General features: G+C 38.5%; 2 protein-coding genes and 1 long non-coding RNA gene across 3 annotated transcripts in view; 2 read left to right on the plus strand and 1 right to left on the minus strand.

The window, feature by feature from the left end:
- On the minus strand, positions 1-11,897 carry LOC114243514 (serine hydrolase-like protein). The gene is made up of 6 exons (XM_028175030.2): positions 11,518-11,897; positions 7,944-8,017; positions 6,519-6,788; positions 5,487-5,686; positions 1,064-1,161; positions 1-318 (listed from the first exon to the last, which is right to left on the minus strand). Exons 2-6 carry the CDS (start codon positions 7,999-8,001, stop codon positions 24-26), a joined length of 921 nt encoding a protein of 306 aa, XP_028030831.2. The 5' UTR covers positions 8,002-8,017; positions 11,518-11,897; the 3' UTR covers positions 1-23.
- LOC149500050 (uncharacterized) overlaps positions 1-18,358 on the plus strand; it is a 160,900-nt gene that overhangs the window by 120,589 nt on the left and 21,953 nt on the right. The gene's annotated exons all lie outside the window — the stretch shown is intronic.
- LOC114243515 (serine hydrolase-like protein 2) overlaps positions 11,227-18,358 on the plus strand; it is a 13,274-nt gene continuing 6,142 nt past the window's right edge. Inside the window, exons 1-6 of the mRNA XM_028175031.2 lie at positions 11,227-11,541; positions 12,914-13,030; positions 14,208-14,360; positions 15,413-15,512; positions 16,489-16,576; positions 17,497-17,594. Coding sequence (XP_028030832.2) covers positions 11,487-11,541; positions 12,914-13,030; positions 14,208-14,360; positions 15,413-15,512; positions 16,489-16,576; positions 17,497-17,594 — 611 coding nt within the window. The 5' untranslated portion in view covers positions 11,227-11,486. The remainder of the gene's footprint in view (positions 11,542-12,913; positions 13,031-14,207; positions 14,361-15,412; positions 15,513-16,488; positions 16,577-17,496; positions 17,595-18,358) is intronic.

Below are 18,358 nucleotides of genomic sequence, written 5' to 3' on the forward strand. Positions count from 1 at the left end.
TATTCGCTAAGAATTTTATTTAATTACAATTTCGATTTGAATTCTTCTAAAATGAACTTGGCTATGTCGTCAGCCATGCACGAAGGATTGTCGATATGCACATCGTGACCGCCTTCAACGATTTTATACTTGTAATCGATGTTGGGCCAACATGTTGGGTCCATAACGAATGGAACTTCCGTGTAGGCGCCATAATCAATCATTCCTTGAGCCAACACACAGAAGGTCGGTGTGGTTGTTGGCGTGTATATCTTTTGTAGGAGCTCTCCGGAGAATGGTAATACAGTAACTTCTTTCATGCGTTGGTCGTACGTGAATCTGAAAAGAACGGGGTAGGGAACGGTGTGGTCTCTGACTATACAATTACTGGTGTTAGTCTTGTGAGCGCGCCCGGGCAAGTACCACCACTCTACCCATTACTACCACAAAGCAGTACAACGTTGAGACGTTACACAATTGAGACTTAGACCTTATGTCTCAAAGGGTCGACGAAATTCACGCGAGTGATGACTGAGGTATTCACTAATTAACACCATGTGTCCATGACTTCATTCGCGTACTTCAACCAAATAATATAACTTAACATAACCTAGGATTGGTAATCAAGCAAAATATAACTTGTAAGGGTTTTATTACAGTAAATTAATTGTATGAGATGATCCCATGATCTCGTTTTTACCATCGCACCGTCCAACATCGGAGTAAAGTTCATCCATACTACCTGGAAACACTGCGTTCATCCACAGTTCGTTTCCAGAAAAATTGTTTGCTACAAACTATCTACCACCATCATCCATCCACCATCTTTCTTCAAACGAGGCTTGTGGAGAGTACTTAACGCTAGGCAGCGGTTTGGCTCTGCAACTAGCATTGCTGACGTCCATGGGCGATGGTAAGCACTCACCATCAGATGGACCGTAAACTCGTCTACCTACAAGGGCTGTAACAAAAAATAAACATATCGAATCACAACTTGCTGTTCAGAGCTTCGTCACTATTTCGGTTTGATATCTTTATATGATACTCCTACCTTCAATTCTCATAGTAGATGTGACCGGCTCACCTGTAAAGACCGTTCTCAGCAGGCACAAGGACCCTCTCGAGTACATGAGCGGACGCCTCTTTACTGAGACCTCTCGCCTTCATCATCAGCTCTTGAGCCTGACGGGAAACGCAATTGTTGAAATTGATTAAATCTAAATTTAAAGCAATGAAATAGAGCTATGCGGCGATAGCCATCATATAACACAAGATATCCCGGTCATAGACTCGACGAGTAAATTAACCCGCAGACACAGCCCACTGAGTTTCTCGCCGGATCTTCTCAGTGGGTCGCGTTTCCGATCCGGTTATAGATTCTGCGAAGCACGGCTCCTGCTAGGGTTCGTGTTAGCAACGTCGTCAGGTTTGAGCCCCGTGAGAACCCACTAGCTCGGCGAATCTAGAATAACCCCTCGAGGCTACTAGAATTGGTAGGAAAAAAAATTTGATATTGACAAATTTCTAAATCTCGCTTACGACATTTTCAAGATAAGCTTTCATATATACAAGTTCCGAACAACAACATTCGCCTAGTTAAGGCTACGCTCATATAGCCTCTCAAGGCTCTCAGCTTAGGTGGGAAAAAAAAATTTATCGTAGGTCTCCCGGCAGACCAAAAAAAAAACGTCCTTGAGGTGAGCCGCGCCGTCTGGTTGTAGTGTTGACCGCGGTAGCCCCCTACCTCATCCGGGTTCTGACCTCGGAGGGGATTGGACGTCGGGTGTAAGAGTGCAGGGGAGTCGTTTAGTGGGTGGGCCCTGAAATCCTTGGGCCCGCGGTCTGCTCACAACACCATGCAGATCGTTGAGTCTCACATATCCCGCGTGCCCCTTTTGCACGGGGACCTCGTAGGAGGTTCGGCCCTATACCCGGAAAAAAAAAAAAAAACTACCGAGCAATATCACCCGCTCGGTGGAAGATCTTCCCTTCCGCCGTTATACCTACAGTTCAATCAGCACTAAATTAATTTAAATAATTAGCAATTAAGAGTCCGCTGGTCGCAAACTAGGATTCCACATGCTATAATGTATCAGAGATTAATATGTAGATAATATATAAAAAAAAATTTTATTGCCTTTGTAGGCGGACGAGCGTACAGCCCACCTGATGGTAAGTGGTTACCGTCGCCCATGGACTTCAGCAATGCCAGGAGCAGAGCCAAGCCGCTGCCTAATTTATATTTACATTTAAATAAATACCTGATATAGATGATGCTTATCATGATGGGCGCTTGCCCAGACAAAGACCAAACAAACCTGTTCATAGCACGAATGTATGGAATCGAACCCCTGGCTCTGCAATCAGGGGCAGTAACTACTGCACTACCGAGCCTGAATTATGTTCTGCTTATTTGCAAAATCCTACAAAAACTTCATCAAGTTCATTAAAATCAGTCATAAGAAGGGTTTCGTTGGTTTTTTTTTCACTGGTTAGATGCAGGTCGAACCCGTCGCTTGCGACGAAGGGCTCGACGAGTAAATTAACTCTCAGACACAGCCCACTGAGTTTCTCGCCGGATCTTCTTAGTGGGTCGCGTTTCCGATCCGGTAGTAGATTTTTTTTTATTTTTTTTTATTGCTTAGATTGGACGAGCTCACAGCCCACCTGGTGTTAAGTGGTCACTGGAGCCCATAAACATTTACAACGTAAATGCGCCACCCACCTTGAGATATAAGTTCTAAGGTCTCAGTATAGTTACAACGGCTGCCCCATCCTTCAAACCGAAATGCATTACTACTTCACGGCAGAAATAGGCGGGGTGGTGATACCTACCCGTGCGGACTCACAAGAGGTCCTACCATCAGTAAACCAGTGGTATCGACTGATTGTTGAAAGAGCCATATTATTACCTCGAACAACGCAAAATACGTAGTGTAGAATGTATGGCGTACGTAATCGAAGTATCAAGGTATTTCTAGAAAGATCGTCTCCAGTTAATAAATGTGTATAGTGAGTTATTGTTATACATCATTCCTAGTGATTTCCGTGAAAAAATCCTACCTTGCAACCCACAAGACTTCAAACAATATGTCCAAAATAAAGTAATCTAGACAGGATATAAAAGCAATATTTATTTTTTTGGCGCACTTCGATAAAGCGGCACGACACGAGAACCCTCTCATCGTGGCCGCCGGTAACTACATTCCCGATCCTGCGGACAGAATGGAAAGCAGTCGACGTCGCCTAAAACACGTCATCTCGGATCCTCCCGATCCACTAACGGTGCTTCTAGGTACTTCAAGCACCGGTCACCGTTCTCGTCGAACCCGTCGCTTGCGACGAAGGGCTCGACGAGTAAATTAACTCTCAGACACAGCCCACTGAGTTTCTCGCCGGATCTTCTCAGTGGGTCGCATTTCCGATCCGGTGGTAGATTCTGCGGAGCACGGCTCTTGCTAGGGTTCGTGTTAGCAACGTCATCAGGTTTGAGCCCCGTGAGCTCACCTACAAAAGTTAGGGTTACGCTGAAATAGCCTCTCAAGGCTCTCAGCTTAGGTAGGGAAAAAAAATAAAAAAAATAAAAAAAGAAAAAATAAAAAAATTTTTTGGCGGTTCAGGCCGATTTCAGTACCCACTTAGTTGTAATTTTTTTTTTATTTATTTCCTACCTTTTTGGTCGACCTAAGTATAGGAAAAAAGGATTTTAATTCGACTGTATATTTCTTCTGTGTGAAGCGTTTTTGACGTTTATTTTTTTATTTGAAAGCGTTATTTAACTACGTATCAATTCATGGGGAGCCCGTTTTTCTCAAGATCCGACCGGTAGTTATTGAATTATCCATAATAATGCACGTTTATTTTACTTAATCTATCTATCTCTAATCTTGATGTTTCACTTCTTTAATTATGTCGATTTCGATTTTTGTATTAATTATTAACGCAAATTTTTAAACATATATTTCAGTTATATGTTTATTGTCAGTCTTATGAGTCAACGGTGGAAACTTGTTTGGTTTTTGTTTATATATTTTTATCTATGTGAATATGTGTGTGTGTGGATGTGTGGTGTATTTTCTTTTTTTTTTGACTCCGTCACGGTTTGTGCATTAGCCAGTCTCAAGTAATTAGATTTTTATAATTCGCCATTTTAATTAATTACAGTTTATGAATAATAAAAAAAGGTAAGAAACTGTTGGCCATTATTAATATTAGTGTAAGGAAGAATTAAATTAGCAGCGTGGGACGGTATAAATAAATTAGATTGAGATAGTAATTTCATTATTATAGTAATTAACTCTGTAAATGATATAATGAAGTAAAATGAAATGAAGTTCATTAATAAATATTATGAAACATAGCTTTTTTTTTATTACTTAGATGTGTGGACGAGCTCACAGCCCACCTGGTGTTAAGTGGTTACTGGAGCCCATAGACATCTACAACGTAAATGCGGCACACACCTTGAGATACAGTTCTAAGTTCCCAGTATAATCAGAACGGCTGCCCCACCCTTCAAACCGAAACGCATTACTGCTTCACGGAAGTAATAGGCGAGGCGGTGGTACCTACCCGTGCGGACTCACAAGAGGTCCTCTACCACCAGTAATTACGCAAATTATAATTTTGCATGAAATGAAATCTCAGTAAAATGGTGGTCATTTACTGAGACTTCCTCAGTGGACTTTTTGGAGGATCCCGAGAAGTTACGTCAGCGGCTTTGTTTCATTTTCTCGGATTTATGCACTTTCACAGTTACTAAACAGTTAATAAACCACCGTTATTACACATTTAAACCTGAAGAAAAATATTAAACAGACAAAATAAAACAAATCACACAACTTCACTCCTCGCGTTCCCGCCAAAAAGTACATGTGCATGTATTATGTAATACTATGGTTTCTCAAATTTATAGATAAAATAAATAATATTTAAAAAAAACTAAAAAAATACACTTTTATAGAAAATGCAAACTAAAAAATAGAAAATAAATTTTAATGAATTTGAATTAAAAATAGTGTAAGAAAAAATGATTTTATTGTAAAAAAGCGTGGGGTGCATGGTATCAGTATAGTTATAAATATTTTATGAACAGGTAGATATGAGTAGAAGGGTTATTTTGATAATATCCTGAAAAGCACCTCACGCTTTTTTTACAACAAAATCATTTTGTCTTACACTATTTTTAATTAAAATTTATTAAAATTTATTTTCTATTTTTTAGTTGGATTTTCTGTAAAAGCGTGTTTTTAGTTTTTTTTTAACTATTATTTATTTTTCATTTTTTAGTTGAATTTCAATTTTTTCAATATATAGGTATATATGTATACATTTTATTTATTTATTTTAAATCTTGATTTGTCATCGATCCTTAATAAGTATGCCAAATTTCGAATTAGTCTGACGTTTTGAAGGGTATCAAAATCATGTTCAAAGATTCCATTACATACTAACATAAATACGTCTGAAGCTAATAAAAGCGTATTAAATAACAAAAAGGTTCTAACCTTTTCGTAGCTGTAACTAGGAGCCGTTTCCGGTCCGCCGTTGAACTTCGCGTACTTCTTCTCTTCGTAGAAGCCGTAGTAGTCGTGAAACCACTTCCTCATGCCCTCCCTCGTGGTGGGCCAAGTGTGATGGGCCGGCACCGGGTCCACCTCCACCATCCGCGTAACGTACCCCGGGTGGGCTATATTGAAGAATTTACCTAGAAATTATTACGAATGTTAGTGAATAGGTATGCATTAAATCTTGGCTTGATATTGAATGCCCTACATTGTATATAAATGCAGGTCGAACCCGTCGCTTGCAATGAAGGGCTCGACGAGTAAATTAACTCACAGACACAGCCCACCTGGTGTTAAGTGGTTACTGGAGCCCATAGACGTCTAGAACGTAAATGCGCCACCCAACTTGAAATATAAGTTCTAACGTCTCAAGTATAGTTACAACGGCTGCCCCACCCTTCCAACCGAAACGCATTACTGCTTCACGGCAGAAATAGACAGGGTAGTGGTACCCACCCGCGCGGACTCACAAGAGGTCCTACCATCAATATTTGCGAAGCACTGCTCTTGCTAGGGTCAGTGTTAGCAACACTCCGGTTTGAGCCCCGTGAGCTCACCTACTAGTTAAGGTTACGCTGAAATAGCCTCTCAAGGCTTTCAGCTTAGGTAGGAAAGAAAAAAAAGAGAGTTTGATCGTACCACCTTGTCGGACTGCGCCCGCGCGGTCTCTTTCCCTCGGATCTTCGACGAATAGTCCCAATTTTTAACACGCTTTTATTAGCTTCAGACGTATGTATGTTAGTATGTAACGGAATCTTTGAACATGATTTTCATCCCCTTCAAAACGTCGGATTAACTCGAAACTTGGCATACTTATTAAGGACCGGTGACAATTCAATATTTAAAAAAATAATTAAAAAGGTGGCGCATTTACGTTGTAGATGTCTATAGGCTCCAGTTACCAATTAACACCAGGTGGGCTGTGAGATCGTCCACTCATGTAAGCAATAAAAAAAAAGATTTTTTCCTTACCAATAGGTACTCCGAGAGAATGGCCTATATAAATGAATTTGTCCCATTTGAAATGCTCCCTCACTTTTATTACGGCTGACACCAGATCTATCACGGTATATCTGACGCCTGGGGGCAGGTGATCTGATCTGCCATTGCCGGGTAAGTCTATGGCCACGTAGTAGAACGAATCGGGCAGGAGGGAGACTAGGGGTCTGAAGCCTGAACTAGCGTCCAGCTTCCCGTGGCATAGCAGTACTGGTGGATTCGAAGGGTTACCCCATGTCAATCCTGGGGAATACAAAATATATGATACAGTAGGAATCTGCAATTATCTACAGTGCGTAGCTTTCTCTGTGAAACTGTATGCTTAATGCGAGTTTTTGAACGTTCTCGATAGCGTAAAAGTTAACTCAAATTTGTATGGCGTTGGAACGTTTGCCTACGTTTGCCACTAGAGGCGCTGCAGGGCGGAGAAAACGAAGGTAGGCTTTAGGTAGGTTAGGTTTTAGGATTAGGGTAGGTTTCTTGGTAATTTTATAATATACTAGCGGCCCGCTCCGGCTCCGCTCGGGGCTTTAACAAAAATTTCAACGAGATTTGACGTTGTTTTATTTTTTAAAATAAAAGAACACTTATTGGGATATAACTATAATAGTTAGACATATGCTGTCGTGACACTTTTTGTAAATGTGGTCTACAAAGTCATAGCACATCATTTTATTCTATCATCAATAGTTTTCGCCGGGCACGCGATGTAAAGAATATTTTAGGTAATCTTTTTACACCTTGGGTTACATTACGGGAGTTTTAGTAAGGATCCTTAATTTTTATCAAAAGATTATATCCTATGTCACTCGGGAATAGTGTAGCTTTCAAACAGTGAAAGAATTTTTCAAATCGGTTCAGTAGTTTCTGAGCCTATTCAATACAAACAAACAAACAAATATTTCCTCTTTATAATATTAATAATAATATAATAAAATAATAGTAATAATAGTAATATAGTATAGACCATTGTTGGAGTTGATAAATATAGAAACTTCCTAAAAAAAAAAAAAAAAAACATAGACAGTGACAATAGGTGTCCTGACTAGTGAAAAAAATATCTTTCGATTCGTGAAGTAAAACAAAATAACAAAATTGTGATTTCGTTAAAAAAAATCTAAAACATCAGCGTAATTAATTCTAATTCATAAAAGTGTGTTAGTATATTATTTCGTAACTGCCTGTGCTCTGCGATTTAAAGATAGGACTCCGGTAAAATATTTAAATTATATCAACTATATACTATCAAAACATTATAACTGTTTATAAAATTGCGTGATCGACTTATTTATTTCTGAGTGCAAATTTCCCGCTGATGTGGTAGTAAATAACAAACCAAAAGTCTAAACAAAGGTCGGAAATCTAAGTGACTATGTGAGCACGAATTTTTTTACCCACCTCTGATGTTACCCCACGGGGCTTTAACACAAATCTCGTTTTCATTTAAACATGCCATTGCGCGCTTTCCAATTCTGGAACAGAATTAAAATTTGTATTATCTATGAATTTTAGCGGGAAAAAAAAGTAGAACTGTCATAATGACGGATGTCAGATGCGTTAATCGCGAACGTAAAAATTGACTCAAAAAGTAAAAATGCAAAGACAATAAGGGATATGATGGATAATTACTGGCGGTAGGACCTCTTGTGAGTCCGCGCGGGTAGGTACCACCACCCTGCCTATTTCTGCCGTAAAGCAGTAATGCGTTTCGGTTTGAAGAGTGGGGCAGCCGTTGTAACTATATACTTGAGACCTTAGAACTCAAGCTCATGGTGGGCGGCGCATTTACGTCGTAGATGTCTATGGGCTCCAGTAACCACTTAACACCAGGTGGGCTGTGAGCTCGTCCACCCATCTAAGAAATAAAAATAAAAATTTTGTTTTTGGGACGTGCAGCTCCCGACTTATAACTGGACCAAGTGGGGAACTTTAACTAGCTATCCTCTTATGACAACGATATCAATCCCGAGGAAAATTCAAATCAGGCCTCCTCGTAAAATTCAACCCTATATCATTTGTAATAAGAGCAAGAATAATTAAATTTAAAGACCGTGTGGGAGGTCGTCAATGCCGTGGACCAACCATATTAAAACTACCCCTAAATGAGTGCAGTGGGATGGCCTCAAGTGTGCCTCTTACAACATGACGATCACGACTTGACAATGCAACCACTAAGTCAAGAATGACACGATTGAGAAGAAGAATGAAATATAGGCCGGAATCAAAAATTAGTATGGCAACTCTGGTTCTGTCATAATTCTACAATTTTTGCGTTTCAACTGTTTGAAATACTGCTTAGGGACTTTATGGCGGGAACGCGAGGAGTGAAGTTGTGTGATTTGTTTTATTTTGTCTACTTAGTGTTTCTTCCGGTTTAAATGTGTAATAACGGTGGTTTATTAACTGTTTAGTATCAGTGAAAGTGCACAAATGTCGGAAAATGAAACAAAGCCGCTGGACGTAGCTTCTCGGGATCCTCCAAAAAGTCCACTGAAAAAATCTCACTAAATGACCACAATTTGACTGAGATCATTTCGTTTCATTTAATATTTATTATTATTCATTTAATTTTCGCATCCCATATCATCTCATCTCATTTCATTTCATTTCACTTTATATTATCATTTTTCATAAAGGCATAAGGCAGGGCGGTGGTACCTACCCATGCGGACTCATAAGAGGTCCTACCACCAGTAATTACGCAAAATATAATTTTGCGGGTTTGTTTTTACTATACGATATTATTCTTTCACCGTGGAAGTTAATCGTGAACCTTTTTTAAGTACGTATTTCATTAGAAAAATTGGTACCCGTCTGCGGGATTCAAACACCGGTGCATCGCTAGATACGAATGCACCGGACGTCTTATGCTTTGGGCCACGTGCGAAGCACGGCTCGTGCTAGGATTCGTGATAGCAACGTAGTCCGATTTGAGCCCCGTGAGCTCACCTACTAGTTAAGGTTACACTGAAATAGCCTCTCAAGGCTATCTATCAGCTTAGGTAGGAGAAAAAAAGAAGGTAAATAAAACAAAAATCTTCACAAGATTGCTCTTTTTCAGTACCGTACGCGAATTAAAGAATCGATGTAAGCCGTACGGTTGTGGATACCTCTTCTGCTATCGTCCTTCTGCTCTGCGGCAGTAATGCTTTCCAGTTTGAAAGGCATCGCAGGTGTTATAATAAATATTAAGTGTATGGACTTTTGGACGAAATATGAATACCTACTACGTGTAACATCTATGAATGTTAAACAAAAGTATTCCGGTAGAGCTAGATTACACAATATCTACTTCATAGGGATGTTAAAGATATTGAACAATTTGAAATCGATACAATTTAAAATCGAAATAATTGTCTCTCGACATAATATATCAATTTATAAGCTAAAAAAAACAGAAGATCGAATTAATTTTCAAGATATTGATAAATCCACTATTGATTATTAACATATTAGTATTTCGCAAACGGTCAATCTGATTGATCAGATTTAAGCTTTAAATTTTGGATTAAAGCTCTAAAGTACATTAATGAGAATTTTTAAAATCCTATTTGCTAACAACATGCTGAAACCTATTTGGAGTAGCGGTGGGTTGTAGCGGCATTTTCGGTTAGCGAAACGAAACTAGCTATCGAATGTCAATAGCGGCTTTTGAAACGCGCTATTTCATTAGCGAGCAATAGCGGGTTTTGTTTAGCAGTAAACTAATGTGCACACGAATGAGCTAGCTAGCGTCGCGATTAATATTTCAGTAATTACGACTTTATTTGTAAATTATCTTTAAGGATAATCTATATTAAACAACTATAAACTTTATATTTTTAACTATTCAATTTGGCAATTAAACTTAAAACTTAGCGCCGAGTCTTTAATACATTTTGTCGCTAAACACGCGATTCGTGAATAACTGGTTCAAGGCCACAAAATTCGACTTTAACTTGCACTCATAATTTAATTTTATAAATCTTATTTTATGGGCTTTAAGGGTTAAAGTCAAAGGTCAAATGCATCTCAGTCGTGTGCGTGAAAGAGACAAAATGATGATTGTCTATTTCGATCGAACCGATGTTTGCGCTGCGTGTCGCGATAGCTGCCGACCGAGCGGTACGAAGTAAAACGAATATTGCCGAACGTTGTGTGATTTGTGTTCGTGATGGGTGACGTGATTGAGTAGTAGATGTTAGCAGGTTATTGCAGTACGGCGAAACTAGCTAACCGCTATTTTGTCTATAGATAGTTTCAATAACCATTTACGTTGCGCAACGACCATGCCTAATTTGGAGTCGTCACGAAACGCGTTCTTTTGTCATGGTAACGTCTTATAAATCGATGAATATTGGCTGCACGCACGAGAATGTGTCACGTTCCAACTGAGCCTGAGCGTGAAAGCAAGAGCGCGGAACAAGCAATAGAGAGGCACGATCGGCCCAAGCGTTGGCTTGCGACACATTTGTCTCTGTTCTCGCATGACGTCAGAGCTAGAAGTTCGAATAGTTCTGCTTCTAATAATATCACGTAAATTACAGAACACGAATTTACAGAAAACCAATTCTTTTTAGTTAAATTTATTAAAGGGGTGAAACCGCATATTTGTTATTCATAGTCAACAAACAGGCGATAACGAGTAATCCTGATTACAATGAAATCGATTTCATTTCAACCTTATCGAAAAACTTTCAGCACTACCCTCATCACTACGTTCAGTTGCCTCACGTCACTTGCGATGTAAACTCTTTACACACTTTTTATACATTTATTTTTATTTTTTTCGTTACATACAGACAGAAATTAACATAATTACAACTTCGATAAATTTTTAAAACGTGACTACAGTAAATTAAAATATAAAATTATTTGTCATACGAATTTAACCTAATTTAATTGTCAAAAGTACCTAATACACATAAAAGTTTGTAAAGTTTTTAAAAATTTATTTTCGAAATGAGTTTAATAGAAAAAGAATGGTACATACAGGTTCCTTGGGGCCGGATGTGCGGTGAGTCAATCTTTTAATACTTTAAACGCTCCATACAAATACATTCGAGTTAAATCGTATTTAATGAACTTTGTCCTTACATTTATCTAACAGTTTTGATAATGTATGTTTATGATAATGAATTATCTTTTTTTTTTATGATGCGCTATATCGGCACAGGTAAACTTATCTCATCTGCCACTTTCAGAGTCAAACATTTGATAAGAATAGTATCAAAATTACTTATCTAAACGTTATTTAACAATGCAAAATATATTCGAAAGGAAACCTTGAAATTTTCGTATTAATTACTTCAATCTAAAATAAATAAATATTGTTTTGTGTGAATTGTATTCTAATTTTAATATCGTCTAAATATTAATAATATTTAATTTTATTGAAATATGTTCCCTTACATTATTAACTAAATTTGTCTGGAAGTGAAACCGAATTTAAACAGAACAATATTCAAAATGTTATTAATAATTAATTGAAAATTATAAACCCAAGATTATACTTTAAAAACAGTTTTGATTATGTTTATATTTCACGAACCTCACCAATATTCAGAAACATCTCCATTCACAATATGACTGGAAGATATAACTTTCATAGATAAGTCCGCCCATTGTACTATTGTTATAAGTTATAACATTTATTTTGTCTAAACATTTTCATTACTTTCCTGATTGCTATATAAATAAGGTCTTCTGTACTATATTGTAATGCCATTTTAATTAATTTAACAATTAACCTACTATTTTTAATTAACCCTCTATGTATAGGCACTAAGACCATCCATTGACTGCTACCAACTGTATAAATACAGAACTCGCATAGCATACAAGACATGCACGTGTAGAATAATTATTGTATCATTGCGTAAAAGTGATTGAATTGGGTCATGGCCAATAAATGGTTGAGTATTCATTTCCGAAGCAGCTAACTTTTAGCCGATAGGTCCGTTTAGAAGGTGCTTGGGCAGCTATTAGCGAATCCCAGCCCTTCTGGATTAGCCAGAGCTTACCCATCTGCCCTTTTAAACTAAAACTGTCTTTGAGCAACCTATAATTCTCTGACGCCTGAATGTTGGTACCCACTGATATGAATTTACAATATACCCTAAAGCCAGTAATTAAGAAAAATAAATAATAAAAAATAAAACTACATATTCCAAATAAAAGTTGCTATCAAAGACAAATATTTATTTCAAAAAGAAAAAAATATTGTATGATTCAAGTTACTGTAAGAACTGTATAAGTGGATTAATGTGACACAATGAACAAGTCTCACCTATCTTAATAGCGGAAATCAGATAATTTTCCATGAGAAAAAAGGCCTATCTAAGTCGTGTCTAACAATAAATTGATTCCTGATAACATTTTCTTTCCAGTGGTGGCTTGGGGCGATTGCTGCAATCCCCCGGTTCTGCTCTGCCATGGCCTAGCAGACTCCGCGACCAGCTTCCGCCCTCTAATCAAATTGATGCCTGAGAAATTTTATTTTATAGGTAAAACATTCATACATATATAATCACTAAACAATTATGGGATATAGTGAAATTTTCTATTGCATATTTGATTTTGTATATTTATTTACATGAATGAATAAATATAAAAAAACGAAAAATATATGTTTTTAAACATTCGTTGAATTTCGGGCAATTGCTGCGCAATACGAAAACTATCTATAACCAAAAATAGTATAAACAAGTTTTTTATTGTTATTGTGTTGTCCAAACAAACAACAAACTTTTGTTTCATTTGAATAAACCAAGTCTAACAAACTACCAGCTTTCAAGGTGCTATTACTTGATTATGTGATAACAATAACTTACTGATTACATGTGGACACTTTTTCAACTTATCCTGTATAGAAGATGGTGCTCCTTCTACCCTCCATATGTAAAGAATTCAAAACGTCAGAAGTAATTTAATGACAATAATACGATATAAAAATCTCAAATTAATTTTAATTTTCTCCGCTTCCCAAAAAGGATAATGCTTAAAAAGTATTTAGCTATTTATTGAATGAAATTAATTTGATTAATATTTCTGCGATAACTTAATTGTACAAAAATCATATCAATTTTCTTAAACTGTGGCGAGTATAGTCATCTTAGACTTAGTCATCTTAGAACACAATTTGACCGTCATTTCGGATCCTTCCGATCCACTAACGGTGCTTTTAGGCACCCCAAGCACAGCCCCAAGCACCGGTCACCGTCCTCACCGAACCCCTCGCTTGCGACAAAGGGCTCGATGAGTAAATTACCTCATAGACACAGCCCACTGAGTTTCTCGCCGGATCTTCTCAGTGGGTCGCGTTTCCGATCCGGTGGTAGATTCTGCGAAGCACTGCTCTCGCTAGAACTAGTGTTAGTAACGTCTTCAGGTTAGAGCCCCATGAGCTCACCTAATCGCTCGGTGAATCTAGTATGACCCTCGAGGTCACTAGAATAGGTAGAGAAAAAAATGCAATGTCACTCGCCCGGTGGAAGATATTCACTTCGACGTTATTCCGTTATTATTTTTGTTAAAATAATTCCAACTTTCATTGACGTAGAGCATTTCTGTATCGCGGAATCTTAACAGTTAGTTAGTTAGTTAAATTTAGCCTCAAATGACGTCACGTCGGTCTTAGTGAAATGGCGGTGTTTTTCAATATTTTTTTCTAACTCGCTACAGGCATAGACCTCCCGGGCTGCGGCAAGTCGGACCGGTTCCCGCCGGGCCTGATGATCAGCATATACGATCTGGTGTACGCCGTGAACGCGGTCGCGAAGCATTTTCGTTGGGACGCTTTTAATCTGGTCGGCCATTCGCTCGGCGCCATCATCGGTAAGCTTGACTTTAATGTACCAGTGTGCTTAGTGCGAGTTTCCTAACGTTCTCGAGAGCGTAAAAGTGAATCCAATTTTGTATGCGCTTGGAACAGCGCCCCTAGCGGCAAACGCACGCAAACGATCCCATTCCATACAAATATGAGTTAACTTTTACGCTATCGAGAACGTTAAAAAACTCGCACTAAGCACACTGGTTGGTAGCTTCGGACCCCTCTCAAAACTGAAAGGTCGGTGGTGATGGAGAAGTGGTCGGCTACGACCAAAACTGATGGTCTTCTAATATCGAACAACGAAGCGACTTGTTCACGAATGACTTTCACTACGAACGAATGATTGAATGTAATTCAATTTAATGACTGTCATTTGCATTATCTGTGGTAGTTGGGATTTTTCTTTAAGGGATTTTGTGACCTGGTTACTAAGACCTTTAAGTCATGTCTTATTTTAATTTATATTCTTGTTTTTATGAAAAAATATAATATGGAGTGAAATGAAAAGAGATGAAATGAAATGAAGATGATTAATTTGAGACATTAATCAACTGGGATGAAATGTAATCTCAGTAAAATGGTGGTCATTTACTGAGATTTTTAGTGGACTTTTTAGAGGATCCCGAGAAGCTACGTCCAGCGGTTTTGTTTAGTTTTTCCACATTTGTGCACTTTCACAGATATTAAACAGTTAATAAACCACCGTTATTACAAACTTAAACCCGAAGAAACACTAAATATACAAAATAAAACAAATCACACCTCTTCATTCCTCGCGTTCCCGCCAAAAAGTCTGAATTTTTTAATGTGATTAAATTTAATTATTGTGATTTGCATTATCTGTGGTAATTGGGGAACGGTTCGCGCGCTCATGTAATATTTTACAGGGACTATTAATGTATGATGATAATTTTGAATGTAAAATCTGGCGGCACACGAAAGGCTTGAGAATCGGCCGCCTGATATTTCTTTGCTTTTCCGGCAAAGGGAACCTTGTCCACGCAGCCCGTGCGATTCTGAGATGACATTCTATTTTTATTTTTTTCATGAACATCAGGTAAATTATATAATCTCGTCTACCCCGGAAAGCTGACGAAACTCATCGAAATAGATCCAATTAATTTCTACGCTGTTCCGCCGGAGAAATTTCCTAAATGGTAAGCCTTTTAGATTAGAATTCGAGATTAAAAATGCTGATCTTGCAATATGAGGGTTTTTTTATTTTTTTATTGCTTAGATGGGTGGGTGGACGAGCCCACAGCCCACCTGGTGTTAAGTGGTTACCGGAGGCCATAGACATCTACAACCTAAATAACGCCACTCACCTTGAGACATAAGTTCTAAGGTTTCAGTATAGTTACAAAAATACATTAAATCCATTAAAAAAAACATTACACACACTACCATGATTTGACACATACACATGCATATATACTTTTTTTTTTATTGTTAAAATCTGTGGTCGAATTGAGAATAGATTAATATTGTTTGTCTGTAATATTACTTGTCTATAGTGTAGTTTTGGCGAAATCTTTGATTATAGAAGTTTTAAATAGTCTTTGACAATGGAACCGTAATGATGTTCAAATTCTTCAATTCTCTCTCAACAATTCTTCTTTCCTTCTGCGGGTCTACTGGAAGAGATTTCAACATGAAATAAGTAATGCCCTTGTACTCTGTATCCTTATTGTCGTGTTTCTTCTAGCAGCTGTGTGTACAAAATATAGTAAATAAATAAATAAATCTTTTTTTAATTTTTTATTGTTTAGATGCGTGGACGAGCTCACAGCCCACCTGGTGTTAAGTTGTTACTAGAGCCCATAGACATCTACGACGTAAATGCCGCCACCCACCTTGAGATATGAGTTCTAAGATCTCAAGTATAGTCACAACGGCTGCCCCACCCTTCAAACCGAAACGCATTACTGCTTCACGGTAGAAATAGGCAGGGTGGTGTTACCTACCCGCGCGGACTCACAAGAGGTCCTACCACCAGTAAACTAAGAAAAATGAAAATAAACTTATAATTTCAATTAATTATAGTCGAATTTCGACTACTGGGGGACCACTGGTTCTAATAAATGCTTAAATAACAATTTATAGACAGATAGTTAAGTATCTTTCGTTTTTTAGGTACAAGAAACATTTCATAGATTATTATGAGCAATATGATAAATTGAACGCTCCCAGAAGCGAAGGAAAGGTGACGACAGTTAAGGAGGTGAGTGAGAATGTATTTATTTCTCTGCCACGAAAAGTAATTACAGCGTGTTTAGTGCGAGTTTTCAGAGTTGAAACAGCGCCCCTAGCGGCAAACGTACGTAAACGTTCCAACTCCATACAAATTTGAGTTAACTTTTACGCTATCGAGAACGTTAAAAAACTCGCACTAAGCATATAGTTTCGAGAAAGCTACACACCGTAGAAAATTGCAGATTCCCACTGTATCATCATATATTTTGTACTCCCCAGGATTGACATGGGATAACCCCTCAAATCTACCTTTTTTTTTTATTGCTTAGATAGGTGGACGAGCTCACAGCCCACCTGGTGTTAAGTGGTTACTGGAGCCCATAGACATCCACAACGTAAATGCGCCACCCACCTAGAGATATAAGTTCTAAGGTCTCACGTATAGTTACAACGGCTGCCCTACCCTTCAAACCGAAACGCATTACTGCTTCACGGCAGAAATAGGCAGGGTGGTGGTACCTACCCGCGCGGACTCACAAGAGGTCCTTTGATATTTTTATTTGGTGTTCGTCATCTCTTAAGCTTAATGCGTTAGCACTGCCGATGACCGTGGTCCGCGATCACCTCTCGTAGAATTTTTTGTATACAATCTTCAACACGGCGTCTATCAAATCATATAATATAAAAAGGAAATATGGTCTTCTGTGATTTTCTAAAGCATGATGAAACAGTCGTCATATGTACGTTGTGTAGGCAGCGCGTATCTTAATGATTGCACCATAATCACAATTCTTTTGATGGCTTCAACCCTTGCATACATACCCTGCAGCGCTAAAACATAGGGGGTACCTAAGCAATTAAGACTTAGATCTCATGTCGCAAATCGAATTCCGACAGCCACGTTGTAATGTCTACAATCCGTACACGACTTTGCCTAATGTTTAATAGGCAATAGCGGTTCTAAGGAAAGAAAGAGGCTTCTCCGAAGATTTGGCAGTGGAAGCCTTGAAGCGATCAACTGAACCCGCCGGTGATGGACTCCTTAGGTAAAACCACTGAAAACTACCAGATCCGATCACCAGAAATGAGCAGCATTGTCCCACTGGGCCCGTTTATACCACCACCCCACCGTTTTTCGGGGGTGTAGTAATACCATTAAGGGATTAGAAGAACGATCGTCATCGTTCTCCAAGTATTGTTGTATTAATGGCATGTAAATGCACGATGTTTCCCGAGCGCTATGACATGTCCTTATTCAAACGGGACTTGTGGAGAGTATTAAGCGGTAGGCAGCGGCTTGATTCTGCCCCTGGCATTGCTGAAGTCCATGGGCGACGGTAACCACTTACCATCAGGTGGGACATACGCTCGTCTGTCTACAAAGGCAATAAAAAAACAAAAGATGTAAGTCCGCACGGATAGGCAAAATCATCCTGCCTATTTCTGTCGCGAAATTACCATACGTTCCGTTGTAGAGGGTGGGATACCTGGTTTTTAGTTCAATTGAGATTTTAACATCATGTCTAATGGTCGGTAGTGGTATTCATGTGTGACGGAACCACTTAACACCTGTGGGGCTGTTGGGTCTTACATCCGCTTAACCAATAATAAAAAGACGTTTTCAAAATGAATGTCTGTTTGTTCGCCCCGAATTCGTTCGTATGAAACTTAAAAAAATTGGTACCCATCTGCGGGGTTCGAATGGCTGGCACAGTCGCATCCCTCCATACGAACGCACCGAGCATCCTTTACTTTCGACAATCCGCCAAGACAAACGACTCGGGCTGAGCGTTCCAACAAATCCCATTCG

The sequence above is a fragment of the Bombyx mandarina genome, chromosome 24 (genome assembly GCF_030267445.1).
Source record: "Bombyx mandarina strain Sakado chromosome 24, ASM3026744v2".
Taxonomy (NCBI): Eukaryota; Metazoa; Arthropoda; class Insecta; order Lepidoptera; family Bombycidae; genus Bombyx; species Bombyx mandarina.